The sequence below is a fragment of the Oryzias latipes genome, chromosome 1, assembly GCF_053564925.1.
Source record: "Oryzias latipes strain Hd-rR chromosome 1, Olatipes_Hd-rR_3.1".
Lineage (NCBI taxonomy): Eukaryota > Metazoa > Chordata > Actinopteri > Beloniformes > Adrianichthyidae > Oryzias > Oryzias latipes.
Window position 1 is genome coordinate 630,507 of NC_136237.1, and position 20,298 is coordinate 650,804.

Consider the following 20,298-nt stretch of genomic DNA (forward strand, 5'->3'; position numbering starts at 1 on the left):
GTTCTGTCTTTTCAGATCCAGTTTCTTCTGTTTGTTTGGATCAGACTACGTTCAGTTTAACATTGACATCAGTAATTTTACTTTTGTTGATTCAACAAAAGGCAAGATCTCAAACAAATTAGACTACTATTAATTAGAAATGGTAAAAGATTCATTTTAGTCTCCATCATTGGTTGAAGCACCAACCAGTGCATTTTCACCGCATGTTGTTCCTCCTCCGCACCAGCAGGTGGCAGCAGTCAAACCCACGCGGGGTTCGGAGAGGAAGAAAGTTCGGTGCCGGAAGCTCTGAAGTCTCATTTAGTAAACAGACACTTTCTGTCCACTTTATCCCGGCTATGGACCCGCCCGAGTCACAAGGACCTGATGGCTGCGCACTCGGTCCAGAACCGAACCCCGAACCCGAGCTTTCTGCCGCGATGCGGGCTAAAATCGAACGGAACCGACAGCGGGCGTTGATGCTCCGGCAAGCCCGCCTGGCGAGTCGCCCCTCGGCCGCTGTAGAAGGCGGGACGTCCGCCAAAGTGTCCAGAACCATCGACTCCGGGGCGGGCTTCTTCATCGATGAGGAGGAGGAGGGAGGAGGGGGAGGGGAGGGGAAGTCCAGGACGGTGGTGCAGGAACCAGGTGAGGGGGGGTTGTGGTTCTGGTTCTGGTGACATAAACATGCATCTGTAAACCTACCGGAAACAGTCTGTTAGTGTATCAGACTGCAGTTTCCACATCCGGAGTGGAATCCCAGCAGCTGGTCGTGTTTGTGAGTGAAAGTAGAATCGGACGGACATGAGTTTGTGGAGCTGAAACTCAAACCTTAACTCTCTGCGTCGTTACAAACTTCAAAGGAAACTGACTTTTTTATTAAGGAAAAAGAAAAAGTTCCTAACATCTTAACTTTTGTGAGGCTTCTCATTCAGTTACATGTCTTAGTAGAACCGAGTCATCAAACCATTTTCCCTTTTCATATAATAATCCAGTGACTGAAATAGAGACAGAACTCTGTATGAAAAGTATTCAAGGTGGTTTGGTCTTCAGACTGAAGCAGAAATGCAGCCGTTCTCTTCAAAACCAAATGTCTCAAAAATGGATCCTGGATTATTTAAAAATGAAAGTCTTTTACTTTTGGTCAAATAGAAAATGTAATTCAATACTAATTTCATCCCCTCTTGTCTAGAAAAGTCTTTAGAAATGTTTTTTCTGATGAGGTGTTTGGAAATCCGTCTGAAGGACTTTGGTAATTCGGCTGTCCGTCCAATAGGAGAGGAGGACGTTTTGACTGAAGCTCGGCAGCTTTAAGGTGGATTCTGGGACCATTGGACCCACGTCTGAGGAAGACTCTGATCACAGCCTCATGTTGTTTCCAACCGGTAACTGAAATGTGGAACAAAGGTTTCCAGACCGTGTCCCCTTACGGTCAGTCAGTTATTGTAAAACAAGGACAACGAAGCACAGTTCCAGAGTGATGTCCAGAATAAAACTGCTTAGAAATGATCCAGAAAGTTTGATTGGCAGTTCGTTCAGGTCAAAGTCACATTTCAGCAGAAAGTTAATTCCTCCTCCATCCCTGAATATTTTAGAGGGAAACCAGGAACCTTTTAGGTTCTTTAAGAACAGCCAGTTGATTTTAATCAACAGCTTTAAGTCCTCCTTCCTCATCATCAGTGTTGTATGTCCAAATTAATTTAAAGTTAGCTTGATTTATGTCTTTAATGGCAGGTTTGGGGATGGATAAACAATGTGCTGGGTAGATCCATCTTGATAGGGATTCCATCTTCACTAGAAAATCTCTACCCTGAATAGAAAGATCTCGTTTAAACCTACAATCTAGGTTTAATTTGCACACAGATCCTCCAATAATTTGGTGTCTTTGGTTAAGCGGATACCAGATGTTTAACAGGAATGTGATGAAGTGTTGTTAGAGCGCAGTCTTCACATTGTTTCAGTTTGAGTTTCAGATCAGATAAATCTATTGAATGTAGAATCATAGGAATTTGACTGCTGTCCCTCATGAAAATAGCTGTGTCGTCAGCAAACTAATTGCTATTTGCTGGCCTAAAACATGAAGTTTCTCAAAGTTTGAGTTTTTCATTGAAACTAATGACAATTAAGCTGCAACGATGAAGAGTAAAGGGGAGATAGGACAACCCTCCTTTGTTGATGGATAATCTCGGCGAGGTCCCATGTGGCAACGAAATGACGCTATCCATAGAGTGTTTTGGTTTCATTTATAAAGTTTGGTCCAAAACTGAACAAATCTAGAGTTTGAAGCAGGAATTGACGATCTAGACTGTCGAAGGCTTTAAAAACATCAAGAAAACAAATAGTAGTTGGGCTAAAATCTTTTTCATTGGTGTCTCTGGTGTCAGAGTGGTATCAAGGTTAAAGCCAGCTGGTGATGTTCTGTCAGCCGGGTTTTTCAGAAGGTTTTTGCAGTCTTAGGACCAGCGGTCTTAGGTATACGAACACAAGCCTTAGGTCCGCTCAGGTTCCACTCAGTTTTAAACAGGCAGTAGTGCAGGGGGGTCAAACTCCTTTTCACCGTGGGCCACATCAGCACAGCGGCTGTCCTCAAAGGGCCAAATATAACTTATACGTGTTACTAAATGTAATTAAAAATAAATGTAACTACTCCTTAATGTTAAATAATTCATTATTCATTTACTAGAACTTTTGAAAGTGATAATTACAGTTGCGTAGAAAACATATGTTTGCTTGTTACTTTAGCATAAATCCTTTTAAATTTGATTCTGTCAAGTTAGGTAATATGGACAGTGTTTAAGTCCTAATGTATAGTTGGCCAATCCGATATTTCAAGTCTGATTCCCCCTAAATATGAATAAATACACACCAATTTGTATTTTTTATTCTAAGAAATTAAACTCTTTTATGCTCTCGCGGGCCACATAAAATGACATGGAGGGCCACATTTGGCCCCCGGGCCTTGAGTTTGACACATGTGCAGTAGTGAGACCGCTGCTGTAACGACAGGGGCTTGATACTGCTTTGTGTTCAAACTATAGGCCAATATCCAGCCTACCTTTCTGTGCTAAACAGGTGCTTCTGTGTTAGAATGGGTCCTCACTCATCCAAGTGTTGCACCCTGTAGTGGGGGGGGGGGGCATTGTTATTTTCTATTTACTTGCTGCCACTGGAAATGCTGTTTCAGAAGCATAAGGTGAACTTTCACCTTCATGCCAACAACTTCCAATTTACGTCCCTCTATGTGAGAGACCCGACTGCACGATTACCGCAATAATCGACTGCCTTGCTGAAGTTAGGTGGTGAGTGTTGCTAACATTCTTGGCCTAAATAAAAGCAAAACTGAGGTTGTTGTGTTTACCCCTGGTGGTGGAAAAGATCATGGTCTTGATCTCGTCTCTCTTGCCCCTTTTGAACAGTCTGTGGTCACAAACCTGGGTGTGAAGCTTGATGCAGCTCTGAAGCTCCACCTCCAAATAAATACTGTTTCCAGGTCCTGCTCTTTTCAGACGTGACGACTGGCTCGGATGAAGTCATTTATATCAACAGCCTGAAAGTGTCGCCCGTGTCTTCCTGTTGTCCACACTGAATGATTGCAGCTTTTTATATGCTGAGTTACTCAAAGCTTCATTATCCAGACTGCAGCTGGTCCAAAATGCAGCAACCAGATTTATTTGTGGGGCAAAGAAGTTTGACCACGTAACACCAATCTTGTCTCTTTGAACTGACTGCTGGTGCAATTCCTGCTTTTTATTCAAATCCTGGTCCTTACTTTGAAGTCCCTGGCAGCTACGGCACCTCTTTCTCCAGACTGCTTTCCAAAATTCCCCCTAACGTCCTTACGTTCCACCGACCACTTTGTGTTCATGGTTCTCAGAACCAAACGAAGTTTGGGGCGTTTGCTGTGTTGACTCCTGAACCATGGAATCAGCTGCCAGCAACAATTAGAGAGGTCAGGCTCTTCAGGTGTTCGCTTTAAAAGAGAATGTTCCTCCACTTCAGCGCTTTAGCATCAGCCTAGCCCTGTTATGCTGCTTTGAATCTCTGTTTAAATTGGTTTTATGCTTTTTTAAATCTATCTTTTAACTCTACAGTGTTTTAATGTGGTTTTACACTTTATATTCTTTTATGTTTTGTTCTCCATGTGTACAGCACTTTGGGTCTCATTGGCTGGTGGTGGAAGGTGCTTTATAAATGAAATGAAGAACTGGACTGATCAACCCCCCCGACGTTCCAAACAGGAAGCGGCTCCAAGAAGCCAAAATCTGATAGTCTATAGAGAAATACACAGCTGTCATTCTATTGGTCAGACGAGCCGTTCTGTTCCTGATTGGTTGCCATAGAGATGTGAACATTCCAATCACGGCTTACCGAGGATTTCTGGTCCCTACATGCTGACGGAGACGTCGCGGTGAAATGGCGACTGAATTGACCGGAAGCACGGCATTTTCTCTGGGTGACGTCACACGCCAGCGTCCAGTTACATTATACAGTCAATGAGGTGTTCATTATCTGAAGCCTCTGCACCACCCATTCATTTCTGATCATGGACACTGGCGCTGTGGTTTTCTTAATGCAGGTGTCGTTGGATGTTTGTGTTGCTGATCAGGCGCTCCGTTGTGTGCGTTTGTTGCCAGCCCCCGTGATTGAACCCGAGTACCTGCTGTGTGACGACTGTCAGAAGCCTTTCATGGACTCGGTCCTCAGCAACAGCTTTGACTTGTCTGTGTGCGACAAGTGCAGGTACCTGACTCCGCCCCCTCTCACACCTGACACTAACGTTAAAGTTGGTAGTTTGCTGCTGCTGTTTGACTAAAACCTGGATCTTTGGCAGAGACACGGAGGGAAAGCATAAGCTGATCTCCAGAACTGAAGCTAAGCAGCGTTACCTCCTGAAGGACTGTGACCTCGACAAGAGAGAGCCGCCGCTCCGGTTCATCCTGAAGAAGAACCCTCACAACCCACGCTGGGGCGATATGAAGCTCTACCTGCAGTTACAGGTGTGTACCGCTGCACCGGTCCGGACTGCTGACGTGGAGCGGTCAGCAGTGGCCAGGCTGCATGCTGGACCAAGAATCGAGACCGAAGGGTTCTAGGGACACTCGGACCAATGCAGGAGGATCCTTATAATGATCTAAACCTGTATTCGTTGTAAATGTTCAACTCTTTAGTGGAAGGAGGACTTAAGATGAGTGCAGCTAAAGAACCCAGCTGCAGTAATGAGAGGAAGCTGACATAAATGTAGGCGTGGCCTTAGAGTCAGGGATTTCTGGAGGTTAGTGGAAACATTGGTTTCCTTTTCTCTCTTGGTTCCCAGCAGCAGGAACTTCCTGCTTGACACTCATTGGTTCCCGTTCTAGAAGGAAGCCCGTTCCACGTTTGTGTTGGTAGAACAGCGTGAACGTTTGTGCCGATGTTCCCTTCAGGCAGAGAAAAGGGCTCTGGAGGTCTGGGGTTCTGAGGAGGCAGTGGAGGAAGCCAGGGAGGCCAGGGAGGAGAACCGGGAGGTGCAGAAACAGAAACGCTTCAACAAGAAGGTCAAAGGTCAGTTTCCTGCCAGAGAAGGTTTCCCCATGTCAGAACCACCTCTGTCTTGTCAGAACCTCCAGAACCATGCTGTCATGTTGCATGTTTTGTCAGAGCTGCGCAGGGCCGTGAGGAGCAGCGTGTGGACCAAGAACACCAGCGGCCACCAGCATGAGTACGGCCCGGAGGAGGTGCTGGACCCTGAGGACGACCTTTACAGAAAGACCTGCACCAGCTGTGGACATGAAGTGACTTTTGAGAAGATGTAGCCTCAGAGTCGGCGTTCCCACTGCAGGAACCTCACAGGTGATGGGAACAGAAAGACCTGAGAACAATATTGTGAATTGATTCAGGGATGGACGTTCATTCTTTGGAGCCCTTTGGCTTAGTGAAGCATTCATGATTAAATGAAATGAAACATTCAACTTTAGTTTCTGTTGCTCAACCTATTAAAGGAACCCTGGTCATCAGAGTCACAGCTGCAGCGGTCCACATGCATTAGAAGCCACTCCTTGTGAAGACATTGTCCACCATGTCAGGTTTGAAGACCCGGTTCAGTTCCATTCCCCAATCTGGATTCAGACCAGTTCTAATGGGTCAGACTGAGACTGCCTTCAAGACCCTGTCAGTCCAAGGTTTCTGGGTGTCCTTAGTCGTTTGTGTTTTAGACCGGGATCCTGCTGGAAGGCCCGTGGCCTTCAGAACCATCTTTCTGTCAGGTTCAGAGCACTGTCTAGTGGGTCTAGATGACCCAGTCCCAACATTAAAGTGTCTGGGACAACACAAGGGTTACAAAACGTTTTCGAAATTCTGACTTCATTAGCGGTGTACAAAGAAAATACACATTTCCACACAATCCTGATGACAACGCTTCGTTTCCTAACAGCATAGAGCAAACGTTGCTGAGTGTGGACTCTTTTTATAATTCTGACTCAAGAATTTCTCAAATGTTCTGTTTGCACAAACATTTAACTTTCAGTTCGTCTGCAGAGAGATTCCCCTTTCAGTGACTCGCTTTTGAAATCCTGACATCACTTCCTTCTGCTTTACCCCCGTCAGTGCATGGGGGCTTTTTTGACCCAAACCTGGGGGATTTTAATGCTTTCACTTTCTCCCGAGTCCTCTGACTGAATAGAGCTCAGGAGGGAAATGTGGGGAAACCGTTATGTGTCAAATGAAATGTGGAAGCAAGAACATCAGCGGGAATAGAGTCAGCGCTTTGTTGAGGAGATTCAAGGTGAAGACGGAGGTCTGCTTCCAGAGGCTGTCTTCACAGCTCCCCCTCATTCTGCTCCTCAGGCCTGTGGATTTCTGATAACTGAGGTCAGAAGTCACATATTCATCAAAGATGGTTCTGAAATGTGCTTCTTAAATGCTTTTATTTCATGGCGTCAGAATCCGGAGATGAATCGTTGGACAGTAGAATCTCATTTTACATCTGGAAGAATGTAGAACGTCTTTTTCCCCTTTTAAACTGAATTGGAGTGAAACGTATCCGTTTTTACAGACTCTTCACATGGTGTACATATTTATGTGTGTGTATCTAAGACTAAAACTTTTCTTAACAAAAGTTCACTTTAAAAACAAAATTTGGACTGAATTTTCAGTGGCAATAAATGTCTTTTTAAACAGAATTTCCATGTCTTTGTACTGAATCCAGAATCAGAATAGTTAAGTGATTGGAGTGACATTCAGCCCTCTTTACTTCAGTGGCCCTATGGTAGAGTGTCTGCCCCGAGGCTGGAAGGTTGTGGGTTCAAATCCATGGTCGGGTCATACTAAAGGGTCTATAAGTGGGTCCAAAGCCTCCCTGTTTGACACTCAGCTAAGGGGTTGGATTGGGGGGGGCATCAAATGGTTCCCGTGTCTTCAGCTCACTGCCCCCCCCAGGGGAGTGGGTGAATGCACAGACAAACTTCATACACCCAAGTGTGTCCCAACTACTGGGTCTGGAGGCCCCAGTGGCGGTTCTGCTGGCCCTGGGGGGCGGTTGTTCTCTATCTGCTGCCGTGCAGGTGTTGGGGGAATTCCGGCTGCCGCTGCTGCTGCGGTGGGGGTCTTGGTGTGGGGGTGGCTGGGCGCTCCTCCTCCTTCTTTTCACATTCCACCATCCATTTTAGAAGAACATAAACACTCACCTGAGCACAGGTGTTAGCTCACCTTTGCACTAATAGTTTGCATGACTGAATGACTGAAATATTTCACATTAGTTGGTTTTAAGGCATAAGTATGCGTGTGTGAACACTATCTGTTTTGTGTGCATGTTGACATGTGGACATTTTTGCGGCTAGCAGGTGTGTTGATAATTGAGTGTGTGTGGACAGGCCCCGCCCCTTTTAGACATGTATTACATCTGAACCTCACTGTAATGATTATAACCATCCAGAAACTTGTTGCTTAATGCTGCTTCATGGTCTTACCCCCCCCTCTCACTATCACCCCCCCCCCCCCCCCCCTGACATCCCTCTCTCTTCTTCCCCTCTTTCCTTTTCCGTCCGGTCCAACACCAAAGATTTTCAAACATGATTGAAATTAATAAAGTTTGGCCTCAATTCCAAAAGGGGTTTATTCAGACATACCTTTGGTTTGTCTGAAGATTCATAACCCCTCTTGTTAAAGTAAAATATGTCCAACCCAAGAGGCCCTCAGCTCTCATCTGCCTGCCCAGCTGTTGGACAGGACAAGTTAAAATAAAAAATGTGTTTCCCAACTAGGTGGACTCAGTTCAGTTGTCGTGTAGGATCCTCACTATATTCATTTCATTTGATTCATTTGGTCAATTTGAGTAAATAAAGTTGGATTTTGGTTTACCTGTGGGCGCTTCATAAAAACTCATCCAGAAAGTTTAGATGAAAATGTTGGTTTTATTGAGTTGAGGCTCAAACTTGAGCAGTAAAATATCCATCATTTACAAAGAACAAGCCTTGGAATTGTCCGACATGTATAACGACGTTCTGCAGCCCATGAGGCACATGTTCTCCGTCTTTCAGAGGTCCACAGCCTGACAGTTGAGGGTGCTGTAGATCCCAGCAGTCTCAAGCGTGTAGAGAACCTCACACTCTAAAGGATTTCTCCCCGACTCGTCCACCGAGGTTATCCGGAACATCTCATACGGGGGAATCAGCACTTCGTCCTCGTCTGCGCCAAAGTCCGAGTAGGACTTCAGGTAAGCACCAAAGCAGGTGCGGATCTCAAAGCAGGTTGTCCGTCCAAAATTGAACAACTTTTTGTTGAGTGAGCTGGAAGCAAAGGAGCCAAAGCGGATGGTTTGTCCCGGTTCCCCGACGAAGAGCCTCCTGCTCCTTCTGACCGCGGTGTAACACGTCCTCTGGTTCAGTTTCAGCAGCCGGATGGCGTCGGACAGAAAGAAGTGGAGGGCGTGGAATTGAAAGGAGCTGTTGTAGGAAGCCTTTCCCTCACGGACGGCGCGGTTCAGGCTGTCGTAGGCGCCCGCCGTGTAGGCGCACAGAGCCCTGAAATGATCCCAGGACAGCGGATCATACGGGTCCCGGCTCTGCATGGCTGCAGAAGCACACAGCTTGGTTCGCGTGCTCTGGAAACCTTCCCTGGTGCTTTTGGGGAGGTAGTCTCGTTTGACTTTGATGAGCATCTTGTTGGAGCAGCCGTAGTACATGTCATCCACGGAGTTAGGGAACAAGCTCAGAGGGAGGGGCCACCGATGAGGAGAAAACTTCCAGGAAGCATCTGTGGCTTTCTGTTGGACCGACTGGGAGGAGACGTTTTCCGCCCCATGGGGTTCTTCTGGAGCGGCAAAGACAGACTTGACTGTTTCCTGTGAAGAAGACTTTCCAGGGTTGATTTGTGGGCCATAAGAAGCTTTGGAGAAGATGTTTCCTTCAGTTTTCTGAGAAAAAACAAGAACTTTATTGTCCAGAAAACAGATAACAGAAGGTCAGCTCGGCAGTGGAGGCACACCTTTCTATTAGCCCGGGGCAGGTTATTCTGGACCAGGGGTCACTGACCCTGGTCCCTGTGGGCCACTGCCCTGCTTCAGTAATCGCTGCTCACCTGGATCAGGTGTGTTCAGTCAACCAGAAACTGGTCTGATCCAGTCCAGCTCAGCAGCATGAAGCAGGGTCAGAAGAGGGCTGGTGACCCCTGCTCTAGAGTTTGGAGCCAACACAGCAAATGCTCGGTTCTCCCAGAACTTCCATTTGGTTCTGGAGCCAGCAGAACACGCTGGTCCGAAGAACGTAGGGACTTTGGGGGTATTTCAAAAGGAAACTAGAAAGGTAAGAGGGAGCCGTGCCTGTGAGTGACTTCAAAGTAAAAAGAAGAATTTTTATTCTACTCACATGTTCAACTCAAAAGAAAATAGAAAGTAACAGATTAAATATGTTTCATAGTGAGAATCTTACTGTTTTTGCCGTCAGAAGCCTCATGTCAGCAGAGAAACAGAGGAGGAGAAAGACGAACCGAGTCATGTTTGATCACGCCTAAGAAGGAAAAAACAGTTTAAGAAAACTCTGCTTTAGGAATCTCTCTTCTAATCGCTTGAAGCTCCGTTTCTTTCATCCACTGGGTTTGGGGGGGGGGGGGGGGGGGTGAAGAGAACGAGATGAAAACAGGTTTCAGTCAACTCACCAACTAAAGCCGCCACAGATGCAGTGAGTGTCCGCAGCGTCTGACCACGGCGTCTTTTAAAGGGACGCCTCATGGCACAACAACTGTTGCCTAACGGCTCCACTTCATGGTGCTTTCAAAGGCTTCCTCAAATTCACATGTAGAAACCAGCGGTGCAATTACAGAATCTCCGTTACTTTCTATTTTACTTTCAGTTTAACACCAAAAGCTGATCTCTGTCCATTTCTGAATTTCCAAAGAAAGAAAGTGATGCGATTCAGGACCCCGCCCACAAGCATGGAGGAGTCATCAATGTGAAGAGCTTCATGGTAGCTGGTCCTCTTTGCTTTTTACTTTCAGTTCTTTGTATATTTGTGGCAGATGGTAAAGTCAGAATCAGAAGAAGACGCTTTCTGTTCAAGATTCCTGAGAAAACGACTGAATCTGCTTCAGTGGGGAAGTTACCTCTTTAGGCCTTTTTGGGAAAACCCTCACCCGTTTAATTTTGAAGGGGGAAATTTTACATATCTTCCTTTTAAACTGCTAAAAATCGGAGTGTTCAAAAAAACTAAGACATTTCCAAACAGTTTTGATATCTTGCAGATGGCATATCCGGTGTTCCCTCGTTTCTCATGGGGGGGGGTCACATTCTAAAACTTTCCACTCTTTTCGCAGACAAACATTTTGACACCTTTCTCTCCTTTAAACTCAAAATTCAAACCTTCATAGAAAAATGAGTCCAGGATTATAGAATGAAAAAGATCTGATTGTGATCAAAGATTTATGCAGATTTGGCCACTGAACTCATTTTGTACAGGAGACATGCCACAGATGATTGACAAGGTCACAGCCAATCAGGACGCAGAACAACAGTCTGCAAAAGGTTAAGTGCAACACAGCGAGGGAACAACACTGTTCTACCAACACTAGGGCCCAAAGTGCAGTCCCATTCATACACCAACCTAGAACCACCAGGAGCAATGAGGAGTTCAGTGTCTTGCTCAAGGACACTGGTCTCCTGGTCTGGGATCACACTCCCATTGGCCCACCAACCAAAGGAAGGACTACAAGGGACCAGTGCTGACAGTTCCCTGATGGCCACAGAAGAGGTCAACCATCAGTACCTGAAGTTCACCAAGTGAGATGAAGCCAGAACTCGTGAGAAAGGTTGCATCAGTCTAAAGCAGTGTTTTTCAACCAGTGTGCCGCGGCACACTAGTGTGCCGTGGGAAATTGCCCTCATTCACTGATCTAAAAACATTTTCCATCTCCAAGAAATCAGCTCTCTGTGTATCCCAACAGGCCCTGATAAAACACTGAGTAGTAAGGAATATAAAAGATCTTAAGTTACTTTTTCTTTGTGTTTATTTAATTCTATTAAAGACATTTTGATAAGAATCACAGTACCGCGATTTAGCTGCAGCTATAACTGTAAGGAAAAGTCCCGCCCCTTTAACTGTCTCCGCCAATCATTCTTTAAGGCTTAATCACATGTCAGTCTGACCAATCAGAAGTGGTTAAAGTCTTCACTTCCTTATTCTTAATTCTGCTGATAAAGTCGCTCAGTTCTAACAAAAATACCAGCTAAAGCTCGTCTTTAGCTGGTGGTTCATCTCTTAACAGCCGCAACTTCCTGCTTTTTCTGCCACAATTATCAATTTTTTCTTGGATGCTGGTGTGCCGCGGGATTTTTGTCAGGGTTAAAGTGTGCCGTGGCTCAAAAAAGGTTGAAAAACACTGGTCTAAAGTGAGGCACGGCTCCACAGTTTGCCCCCCCCCCCCAGCTCAGCAGTCGTGTGTTGAGGCTCATCTCAGTGAACAGGGCACCTTTTGGTCAGGTCCATTTCAGTTTACATGCAGAACAGCACTAAGTATCCAGTCCTCTAGTTGTACCTGAAGGTGCTTTTTCTCACCCAGACACCTGGCATTTCTGGGAGTGTGATTGGGTGGAGTGGTCTGAACCCGTTTATTCATTTTTGTGGCACTTGGTTCATAATGACCACTGTGTTTTAGGCACAAAGGGTTCCATGAGTTTGGTCAAAGGTTGACTCCGTCATGTCTGACTTTGTCTTGGGTGAAGAGAGGAATCTACTATTCAACTGCTGGTTTGATTCCTTAGAGGTCCAACAGAACCCAGATTGTTTTTGGTAACCGAGGGAGGCTGGAGACATTTGCCATCACAGTCGATCCAATTTAAATTTGTAATTGAGGTTTTTAATTCAAAAAAAGCTGGTAATAAACCCAAAGGTTTCTGGTTTTATGGAAACTAGAGACTTGAAGGGACCAGAGGAGGTACAGTTTGGGACTGTAGGATTTTTTGCATCAATAAAGTAATAAAGTAGCTGGAGAGAACAGCTGTCCCAAGCCGGGGTTCCTTCCTTCCATGAAACATTTTCTGCACAAACATGTTCGATCTCTTTATTTCTTAGAAAGTTGGGATTTAAAAGTGCAAACATATGTAGCTTGGAGGTGTGCAGTTTAGACATTTTCCTCCAAATGGATCCATTAATAAGTCTTTTTAAACAATTTAAAATTCAAATCTCTGAACATCAGAAGTTCGAAATACAAATTCATCTTGAATGGCAGCAGCCTGGACTCCCTCACTGTCCCCCTGAAAGACGACATTTCAAATGAACCACATGGACCTCAGAACGTCAAATGTGTTGAGGCTGTTCATACGTCACTGAAGTATTTCTCGATGAGGTTCTGTGCGGTCCGGTACACCGTGTCGTTCTGGTTCTGAAGCATCTCCAACCGTTCCAGTCCTCCCAGCTCCTCGATCAGCAGGCAAAGCTTTTCAGTTTCTCCCAGTTTCTCTGCAGCCTGAAGAAAGAGCATTTTTAGTGGGTGGTGGGGGACTAAAATGTTGAATCTCAGAGTTTTCTGACCATAAATATGTTATTAATGGATTCCAGGATGACCAAAATGACTTTGGCATCTTTAACTTGCAGCATGTTGATGATTGCCTCCAGTGCACCACTCTGCACCAAGAGGACAATCTGCTCCACAGTCCCCCCACTGGTGAAATTGGTCACTGCCCATACGGCTTCCTTTTGAGTCTTAAAGTCTCCCTGAGGAAAACAGAAGAGCCAAAGGGCCATTGGTGAAGCTGGAGGAAGTTCATTCTGATCGTGTTGAAGCAGACGAGCAGTTAAGGTTATTAAGATGACTGACATGTAGGTGTACCCACGAACACACCTTTAGGTCTACTCACATTTCTGAGGAGCTCTATTAGGGGGGGAAGGAGACCACATGTGATGAGCTGCTGGATTTGCTTGCAGGAACCTGCAGCAATATTTGATAAAGCCCAGGTAGCCTCCTTCTGCACAGAAGGCTTTTGGTGCCGCATCAACTTGGGCAAAATGTTTAGAACTCCACCGTCGATCGCCATCTGGGTGTGGAAGTCCGACCCACTGACTATGTTTCCAATGGACCGGAGAGCCGGGGTCTGAAACCCCGACAACATAAAGACCAGCTTTTAGTGAGGTTCTAAGCTTCACTGTATCAGGGGGGACTGGGAACATCTTACCATAACTGAGAGCTCCTGGTGGTCCATCAGCGCCACCAGCCGCGGAACAATGCCAGTTTTGACAACAACATCAATTCGGTCATTGGAGCCGTCAGAAAGGTAAGAAACTGCCCAGCATGCATCAGACAAGATGTCCTTATCGTTAAGGTGGAGCAACTGAATTATAGGAGGAAGCATCTAAAGCAGAAGGCACATTAGATTTCCAGGAAACGTTGAGGATTGAGTTGAGCCGACGCCCAGCTGGGTACCTGCTGGACAGCAGACAGCGGGGGGGACGGGTTCTTGTTCCGGCACAAGTTCGACAATGTCCAGGTTAGATTACGGAGATAGCCAACCTGCAACAGCAAAAAAGGTCAAAACACTGAACAGCAAAAGGGGTGTGGCCTGAGCTCTGCTCTTTTGTGAAGCCTCTGCTCTGGTATGTTCTGATTGGCTGGACGCGTTGCATACATTTGCTATGCCGTTTTTCTCTGTATCCAAATGAGGCGATTCTCATTGATCACGTTAACAGGCAAAGATTGACAACATGCTAGAGCGCGTTTAGACGTCCCCGCTCCAGTGTTTAAAAACGAACAACTGGACTTTTAGAGTACAGCAGAGGACTGAAGTTTGGCTTCACATCCTTACGTCTTGAAGTTCATACGTCACAAAACATGCAAGTTGTGCATTTTCCCAAAAGGTGAGCGAAGCATCCAAAAGGATGAGGACTGGTGTGGATCCTCTGCAGTTTGATGCTTACTGGTGTGTCTGGGAAGATGCGAGCCAACAAGGCCGGGATGACGTTACACTCAATGAGGAGGTCGCGAAAAGCTGCTCCATCCCCTGTTTAAGAAGGTTCAGGTCAAGAGGCGAACCACTAAACCACAGAAACTTCCTTGGAAAGAAAAAACAGTGGAGGAACATTCGTGTCCAACATCTTTGTTCCACAGCCTCACCACAGACAGAACAAAAGGTCCACCTGCAATGTTTCCAAGGGCCCAGACGGCCTGCTCGCTGATGTGCAACATCGGCGACGCCAGTAAGCCGATGAAAGCTGGAACGGCCCCACTTTCCACAACCTGGACACAGGACTGAGTTTACCAGAGAATTCAGGAAGGCGTCAGGTCCTCACATGAGCAGCTTCTACCTGTTGCGTTTGCCAAGAGGTGCCAGAGGCGACATTTGTGAGAACCCACGCTGCCTCAAACTGCAGAGTTGGCTCGTCGTCCATGGAAAGAAAGGAGACAAAACGCGACAGCAGTCCGGCGTCAATGATCTCCTTCAGCGGAGGGTCACAGCCCTGAGAGAGCAACTTCCTGGATGAAAAACACCAAAACAAAGGGTACCACAATAGTGACACCTAAAACATTGCTCATTTTCTCATGAATTTCTCTGAAGACCTCGGGTAAAGGCGGGGTTACTCTTACCTGGCGGCCTGGCAGCCTCTTGTCTGAGAGGCTCTATCTTCGCTGTTCACATCTCGAACTATGTCTTCGATCTTTAGGGTCGCCTAGACGCAGTTTAAGAGATTAAATGTAGTTCCAGGATGGTACTCACAGTTGCTGTGAACTGACGTTTTGAGGAGACAGCGCCTCCTCGTCAGGGAGCGAGGACAGCGTCAGGTTTCTCTTCTTCATGAAACTCTCATTCTTCTGGACCTTTCGTAGCTCCACACACTCGGCGATCCTCTTCTCTCTGAAAGCCTGAGCAGATAAAGGGGAGAATGCAGCTCTGACTAAATCCCCTCTCTGCAGCCCCCCTGCAGACTTACTGCTGGATCTTTCCCCTTGTGCTTGTAGCTGGAGAGCCGCTGAACATGTTTGGTCGACATGTTTCAGTCAAAATGAAGCTTTGAGCTGCTGCACAGACGTTTTATAAAGCAGTGTGGCCTCTCATAACTAACGAGGTGAAACCAATTAGTCTGACACACAGGTGTTCACTGTTAGTTAGATCACCCAGGAGCTCTGACTTCCTACCAGATGATGGCGGTGATGCACCTGCCGCCTTTGGGCCAACCGCTAAATTAATCCCAGAGGAAGAGAGCCACCATCTGAAAACCAAGTTTGGAGGAAGAGAAGAAGAAAGATCAACCAACCTGGTTAACAGTTTAGTCTGTGGAACAAAAGAAGAGTATTCAACCAACATTTGATCCAACCATACATTGTTCCTTGGCCTACTGGACTTCCACAAATACTAGAACAACCATGTCAGCCATTGCAACTCAGACATTATCTGTATTTATACTACAGTCCGGGTGAATACTGGATTCTGATTGGCTGCTGGGTGTGTTAAAAAGTGATAACCGCACGCCTAAAAAAGTAGTTCTAGTCACATTGCTTAAATGTTCTGTATCACCCTGCTGCTTCTTTAACCCGTGTGCTATCCTATGACCCCCCCTTCCATTGAGGTGTTCCCCCTACCATGACAAAGGTGGATAAAGGTGGAAAGATTTCATGTAATCCATGGACACCAGTGAAGATCACAAATCATTGAAGAAAAAAGGTTCAGAGCACTGTCTAGTGGGTCTAGATGACCCAACTCCCAATGTTAAAGTGCCTAGGATAGACCAAGGGGTAAAACAAACGTTAACGGCATCATCTGGACAAAAACAAGCGGTTAGAGGAGAACTTTCTCTCCGAACTGGCGCTTGATTTAACACATCGTGATCATCAGCATATAGATCGCTTCCTTTGCCGCTGTTGTCATGGTAACATGACAAGGCGCTGCACCACATAAAAATAATAAACCACCAACACACCTTTAGAAAAGTCAGCGGCTTCTTGGTCCACAGCTTGTTTTAAAACTGATTTCTCTAAGCGGTCAGAACCTCAGTAGTTCTAAAGAATAACATCAAAGTTTTTCTTCTCCTTCTTTCCTGTATTGTGTCCTCTGCCCTTCTTCACGTTTCTTTCTTTATTATTTTGAGGACAAAAGACAACTGAAGACTTTTTCCTTTTTGCCTAAATGTGATCCTATCATTTGCCAGCCGGGTAAAGCTCGGGTCTCCATAGAGCAGAGAGATTTTCTTCTGTGATGAACAGCAAGGACATGTTTGTAGTCATGTGGTGTAAGTACACAACTCCTTTGACTGTGTGAAACCATGCCTCACTGTGAACAACAGGTGGCAGCATCACACAACCTCACACCACAGGACTGAAGGCCAAGGCTCTCATGAAAGTCACTGCGGTTTCCAGGATTTGATCCATGAAGAAAACCTTTGAAAGAATTCATCTAGTAAATGACTAACTTGATCAGACATTTGGATGCTTTATGCACAGACTGTGTCTCCATGACGACAATACATTTGCTTAACCAAAAAAAAGGAAAATGTCACTCATGTGACGTCATTCAGAATAAAAGATGAGGAGGTTCCCCTGAGCGGGAGATCCAACCCAGACTCTGTCAGACTTTTGGTGTCAGCAGACTGCTTCTGTTTTCAAGCACACGGGGAAGGCGCCCTTTAGGCCATTTCAGGCCATCCCAGGCCATCCCAGATCATCATAGAATACACATTTACAGGCCGGCATGCAGTGGTAGCCCACATTGCTCCTGCGCTTCCAGGTTGGCGCCAGCGTTCGGCATCAGAGCCGCCATCAGTGTGGGACTGGGACTGTGAAGCGCTTTGGACCTTAGCGGAAGGTAGAACGTGCTTTAAAGGTAAACGCCATTTCCCATGAAGATCAGGACTCACATCTGCTTTTCAAATGAGTCTTCATAAATATGAGCCAGAGATGAGCGCCTTCATTCTGATCTTTCTCATCTCGTGTTTATTCTGTGTTGTCTTCTTTGTTAGTCTGAACAATGTGACATGATTGGAGGACAGTCCATTCTTCAGGTTGTGCCTTCTGAAGCACCGACACGAACGTGCAAAAGCCAGAAATACAAAGTCTCCTCCTACTTCAAACAACTATTTCAAGTAGTCGTGTAATTGCAGCATTGTCTGGGTTTGTGTTGTGTTACCAAAAACCTGTGAACTCCAGAGTAACCAGTATTTCTGCTGGAGTGACGGTTCAAACTCAAGCCGTTCAGATGTGACTTTTTAGTTCCAAAGCGTGTTCAACAATCCGATAACGTTTCAAAGAGCTTCTTGTGATGGCAGGAATGCTCGGCGCCCTCATGCATGCTGGGTAAGAAGGGGGAGTCCTGTGTCCGGAGGATCTGCTTTCCTGTCCCTCTATTTGACACAATCACAATTTTTCTTCATCTGTTATCTGACTTTATGAAGATGTCAATGTATTTATTATGCTTTTTAACATTTTGTTAAAGGGATTTTATTGACTTTTACTTTTGAATCTGTACAGTGTCCTTGAGTGTTTTGAAAGGCGCCATTGAAAGAAATACATTATTACTTTTACTTTAACGTTTAAGTGTGTCAGTGTGAATGTGTGTGTGTATGTGTGTGATTGTGTGGCCCTGTGACAGACCGGCGACCTGTCCAGGGTGAACCCCGCCCGCCTCCGTCCTGTGGGCAGCTTGTGTCACCCCGTGACCCCAACAGGGAAACCGCGCATAAAGGAAACACTTTTCTATTGTCTGACTACAAATTCAGTTAAAGCTCTTAAACTCAGAGGTTTCACAGACCTACTCCAATAAAAATGGTGGTTTTTTTTTTAACTTGGTAGAACATCACACATATTGGTACAACATGAGCAGGGGTGTTATAACATACAGTGAGGTCAATAAATATTTGATCAGCCTGTGATTTAGCAAGTTCTCCCCTTAGAAAACATGGGGGGGTCTAATTGTTTCATCATAGCTGCATTTCCACAGTGAGAGACAGAATCTGAAGAAACATCCAGAAATCATGTTGTACATTTTTTTAAACAATTTATTTGTATATTACTGTGACAAATAAGTATTTGATCACTTGATGATCAGATAGATTTCTGAGCAGCAAAGAGCTGCTGTTCTGCTTTGAAATAGTCCAACTCCACTCTGCTCTGATTCTAAATGAGTGGCTCCTGTTTGAGGTGGTTAGCCTGCATAAAGACACCTGTGCCCCCCCCACAATCAGTCAGAAGTCTACCAACATGGACAAAACCAAAGAGCTGTCAAAAGACACAAGAGACAACATTGCAGACCTTCACAAAGCTGGAAGTGGCTACGGGGCAATTGCCAAGCAGCTTGGTGAGAAAAGAACAACTGTTGGAGCAATTGTCAGAAAATGGTAGAGGCTAATGATGACTGTCAATGTCCCTCGGACTGGGGCCCCTCGCAAGATCTCACCTGGTGGGGTATGGATGATGCTAAGGAAGGTGAAGCATCAGCCCAGGACGACATGGGAGGAGCTGGTCAATGACCCGAAGAGAGCTGGGACCACCGTTTCCAAGGCTACTATAAGTAAAACCTTAAAGCGTCATGGTTTAAAATCATGTATCATCCCAAGAACACCATACCTACAGTGAAGCACGGGGGTGGAAGCATCATGCTCTGGGGCTGTTTTTCTGCACAGGGGACAGGACGACTGCACCGTATTAAGGAGAGGATGAACAGGGCTCTGTGTTGTGAGATATTGGTCAAAAACCTCCTGACCTCAGTCAGAGTGTTGAAGATGGTCGTGGCTGGGTCTTCCAGCAGGACAATGACCCGAAGCACACAGCCAAGAAAACCAAGGAGGGGCTCCGTAAGAAGCAGATCAAGGTTCTGGAGCGGCCTAGCCAGTATCCAGACCTAAATCCAATAGAGAATCTTTGGAGGGAGCTGAAACTCTGTGTTGCTCAGCGACAGACCCGAACCCTGACAGATCTAGAGCAGATCTGTATGGAGGAATGGGCCAAAATCCCTGCTGCAGTGAGTAGAAACCTAGTGAAGATTCTGTCTCTCTCTGTGGAAATGCAGCTATGATGAAACATTTAGACCCCCCCATGTTTTCTAAGTGGGAGAACTTGTTAAATCACAGGCTGATCAAATACTTATTGACCTCACTGTATAAAGATGGCTTCTTCACATTATCAGAAATTATACAACAATCATAATCACAAGAAAAATAAGATAAACAAATTCCGTAAAAATAAATTAAATAAGATCCTCTACAATGCAACCTTTACGTTTTAACAACCACTTTCTAGTCTCTGATGTATTTTGCAACACAAGCCCATCTTTGGGTAAATTCGTCCATTTTCAGCTGTAAACTTGCCGTCATTCGCTCCATTAAATATAATTGTTTTTTGTATGCTTATCTTTTACTTGTAAATCTGAGCGCCCCCTCAGCCTGATATGTAAGTAACTCATCCAATTGTTTTCTGGTCTCCTGTAATTTACCTAGTGTTTTGTCGTTCGGCTCTTTTTAATGCTTCATTTCTAGCCTTTTAATTTCCTGTTCTTGGTAAGTTTGTTTTGCACATCTTTGTTTCTTCAACCTAGACCCAATAGAAATAATTGTGCCTCTGATTGTAGCTTTACTAGCTTCCCACAGTTAACATTTATAGCAAAGTATTCAGTTATTGCATTTTCTACTTCTTGCCTGGCAGAGGAGTCAGTTAAAAGGGAAACATTAAGTCTCCAGTGTCTGAAGTGTGGCTCCAGTCCCAAATTAATTTTCATAATCACAGGACCATGATCAGAAATGGTGATTGGTTCAATCCTGCATTCTTTCACTCTATATAATTCTTTTTTTCAAACATAGATCAGGTCGATCCGTGTGTAACTGCCATGTACATGTGACCTAAAGGTAAAATCTCTACTGTTTGGGTTTAGAGAACGCC

At 45.4% G+C, this 20,298-nt stretch overlaps 3 protein-coding genes across 3 annotated transcripts; 1 reads left to right on the top strand and 2 right to left on the bottom strand.

The window, feature by feature from the left end:
- The first annotated feature begins 241 nt into the window (after positions 1-241).
- xpa (xeroderma pigmentosum, complementation group A) lies at positions 242-7,136 on the top strand. The gene is made up of 5 exons (XM_004086006.5): positions 242-627; positions 4,614-4,719; positions 4,811-4,976; positions 5,403-5,520; positions 5,617-7,136. The coding sequence occupies exons 1-5, from the start codon at positions 339-341 to the stop codon at positions 5,769-5,771; spliced, it is 834 nt and encodes a 277-aa protein (XP_004086054.3). The 5' UTR covers positions 242-338; the 3' UTR covers positions 5,772-7,136.
- Positions 7,137-8,346: 1,210 nt separating this feature from the next.
- Positions 8,347-10,244, bottom strand: LOC101166940 (T-cell ecto-ADP-ribosyltransferase 2). Its single transcript, XM_004086005.5, has 3 exons — positions 10,108-10,244; positions 9,882-9,959; positions 8,347-9,367 (listed from the first exon to the last, which is right to left on the bottom strand). The coding sequence occupies exons 2-3, from the start codon at positions 9,945-9,947 to the stop codon at positions 8,489-8,491; spliced, it is 945 nt and encodes a 314-aa protein (XP_004086053.1). The 5' UTR covers positions 9,948-9,959; positions 10,108-10,244; the 3' UTR covers positions 8,347-8,488.
- A 2,246-nt stretch (positions 10,245-12,490) lies between these two features.
- On the bottom strand, positions 12,491-15,806 carry kpna7 (karyopherin alpha 7 (importin alpha 8)). The gene is made up of 13 exons (XM_011494462.3): positions 15,738-15,806; positions 15,366-15,644; positions 15,169-15,297; positions 15,022-15,104; positions 14,742-14,910; positions 14,574-14,673; positions 14,355-14,437; positions 13,864-13,950; positions 13,616-13,792; positions 13,301-13,534; positions 12,975-13,157; positions 12,766-12,909; positions 12,491-12,697 (listed from the first exon to the last, which is right to left on the bottom strand). The coding sequence occupies exons 2-13, from the start codon at positions 15,423-15,425 to the stop codon at positions 12,614-12,616; spliced, it is 1,533 nt and encodes a 510-aa protein (XP_011492764.1). The 5' UTR covers positions 15,426-15,644; positions 15,738-15,806; the 3' UTR covers positions 12,491-12,613.
- Between the last annotated feature and the right edge of the window lie 4,492 nt (positions 15,807-20,298).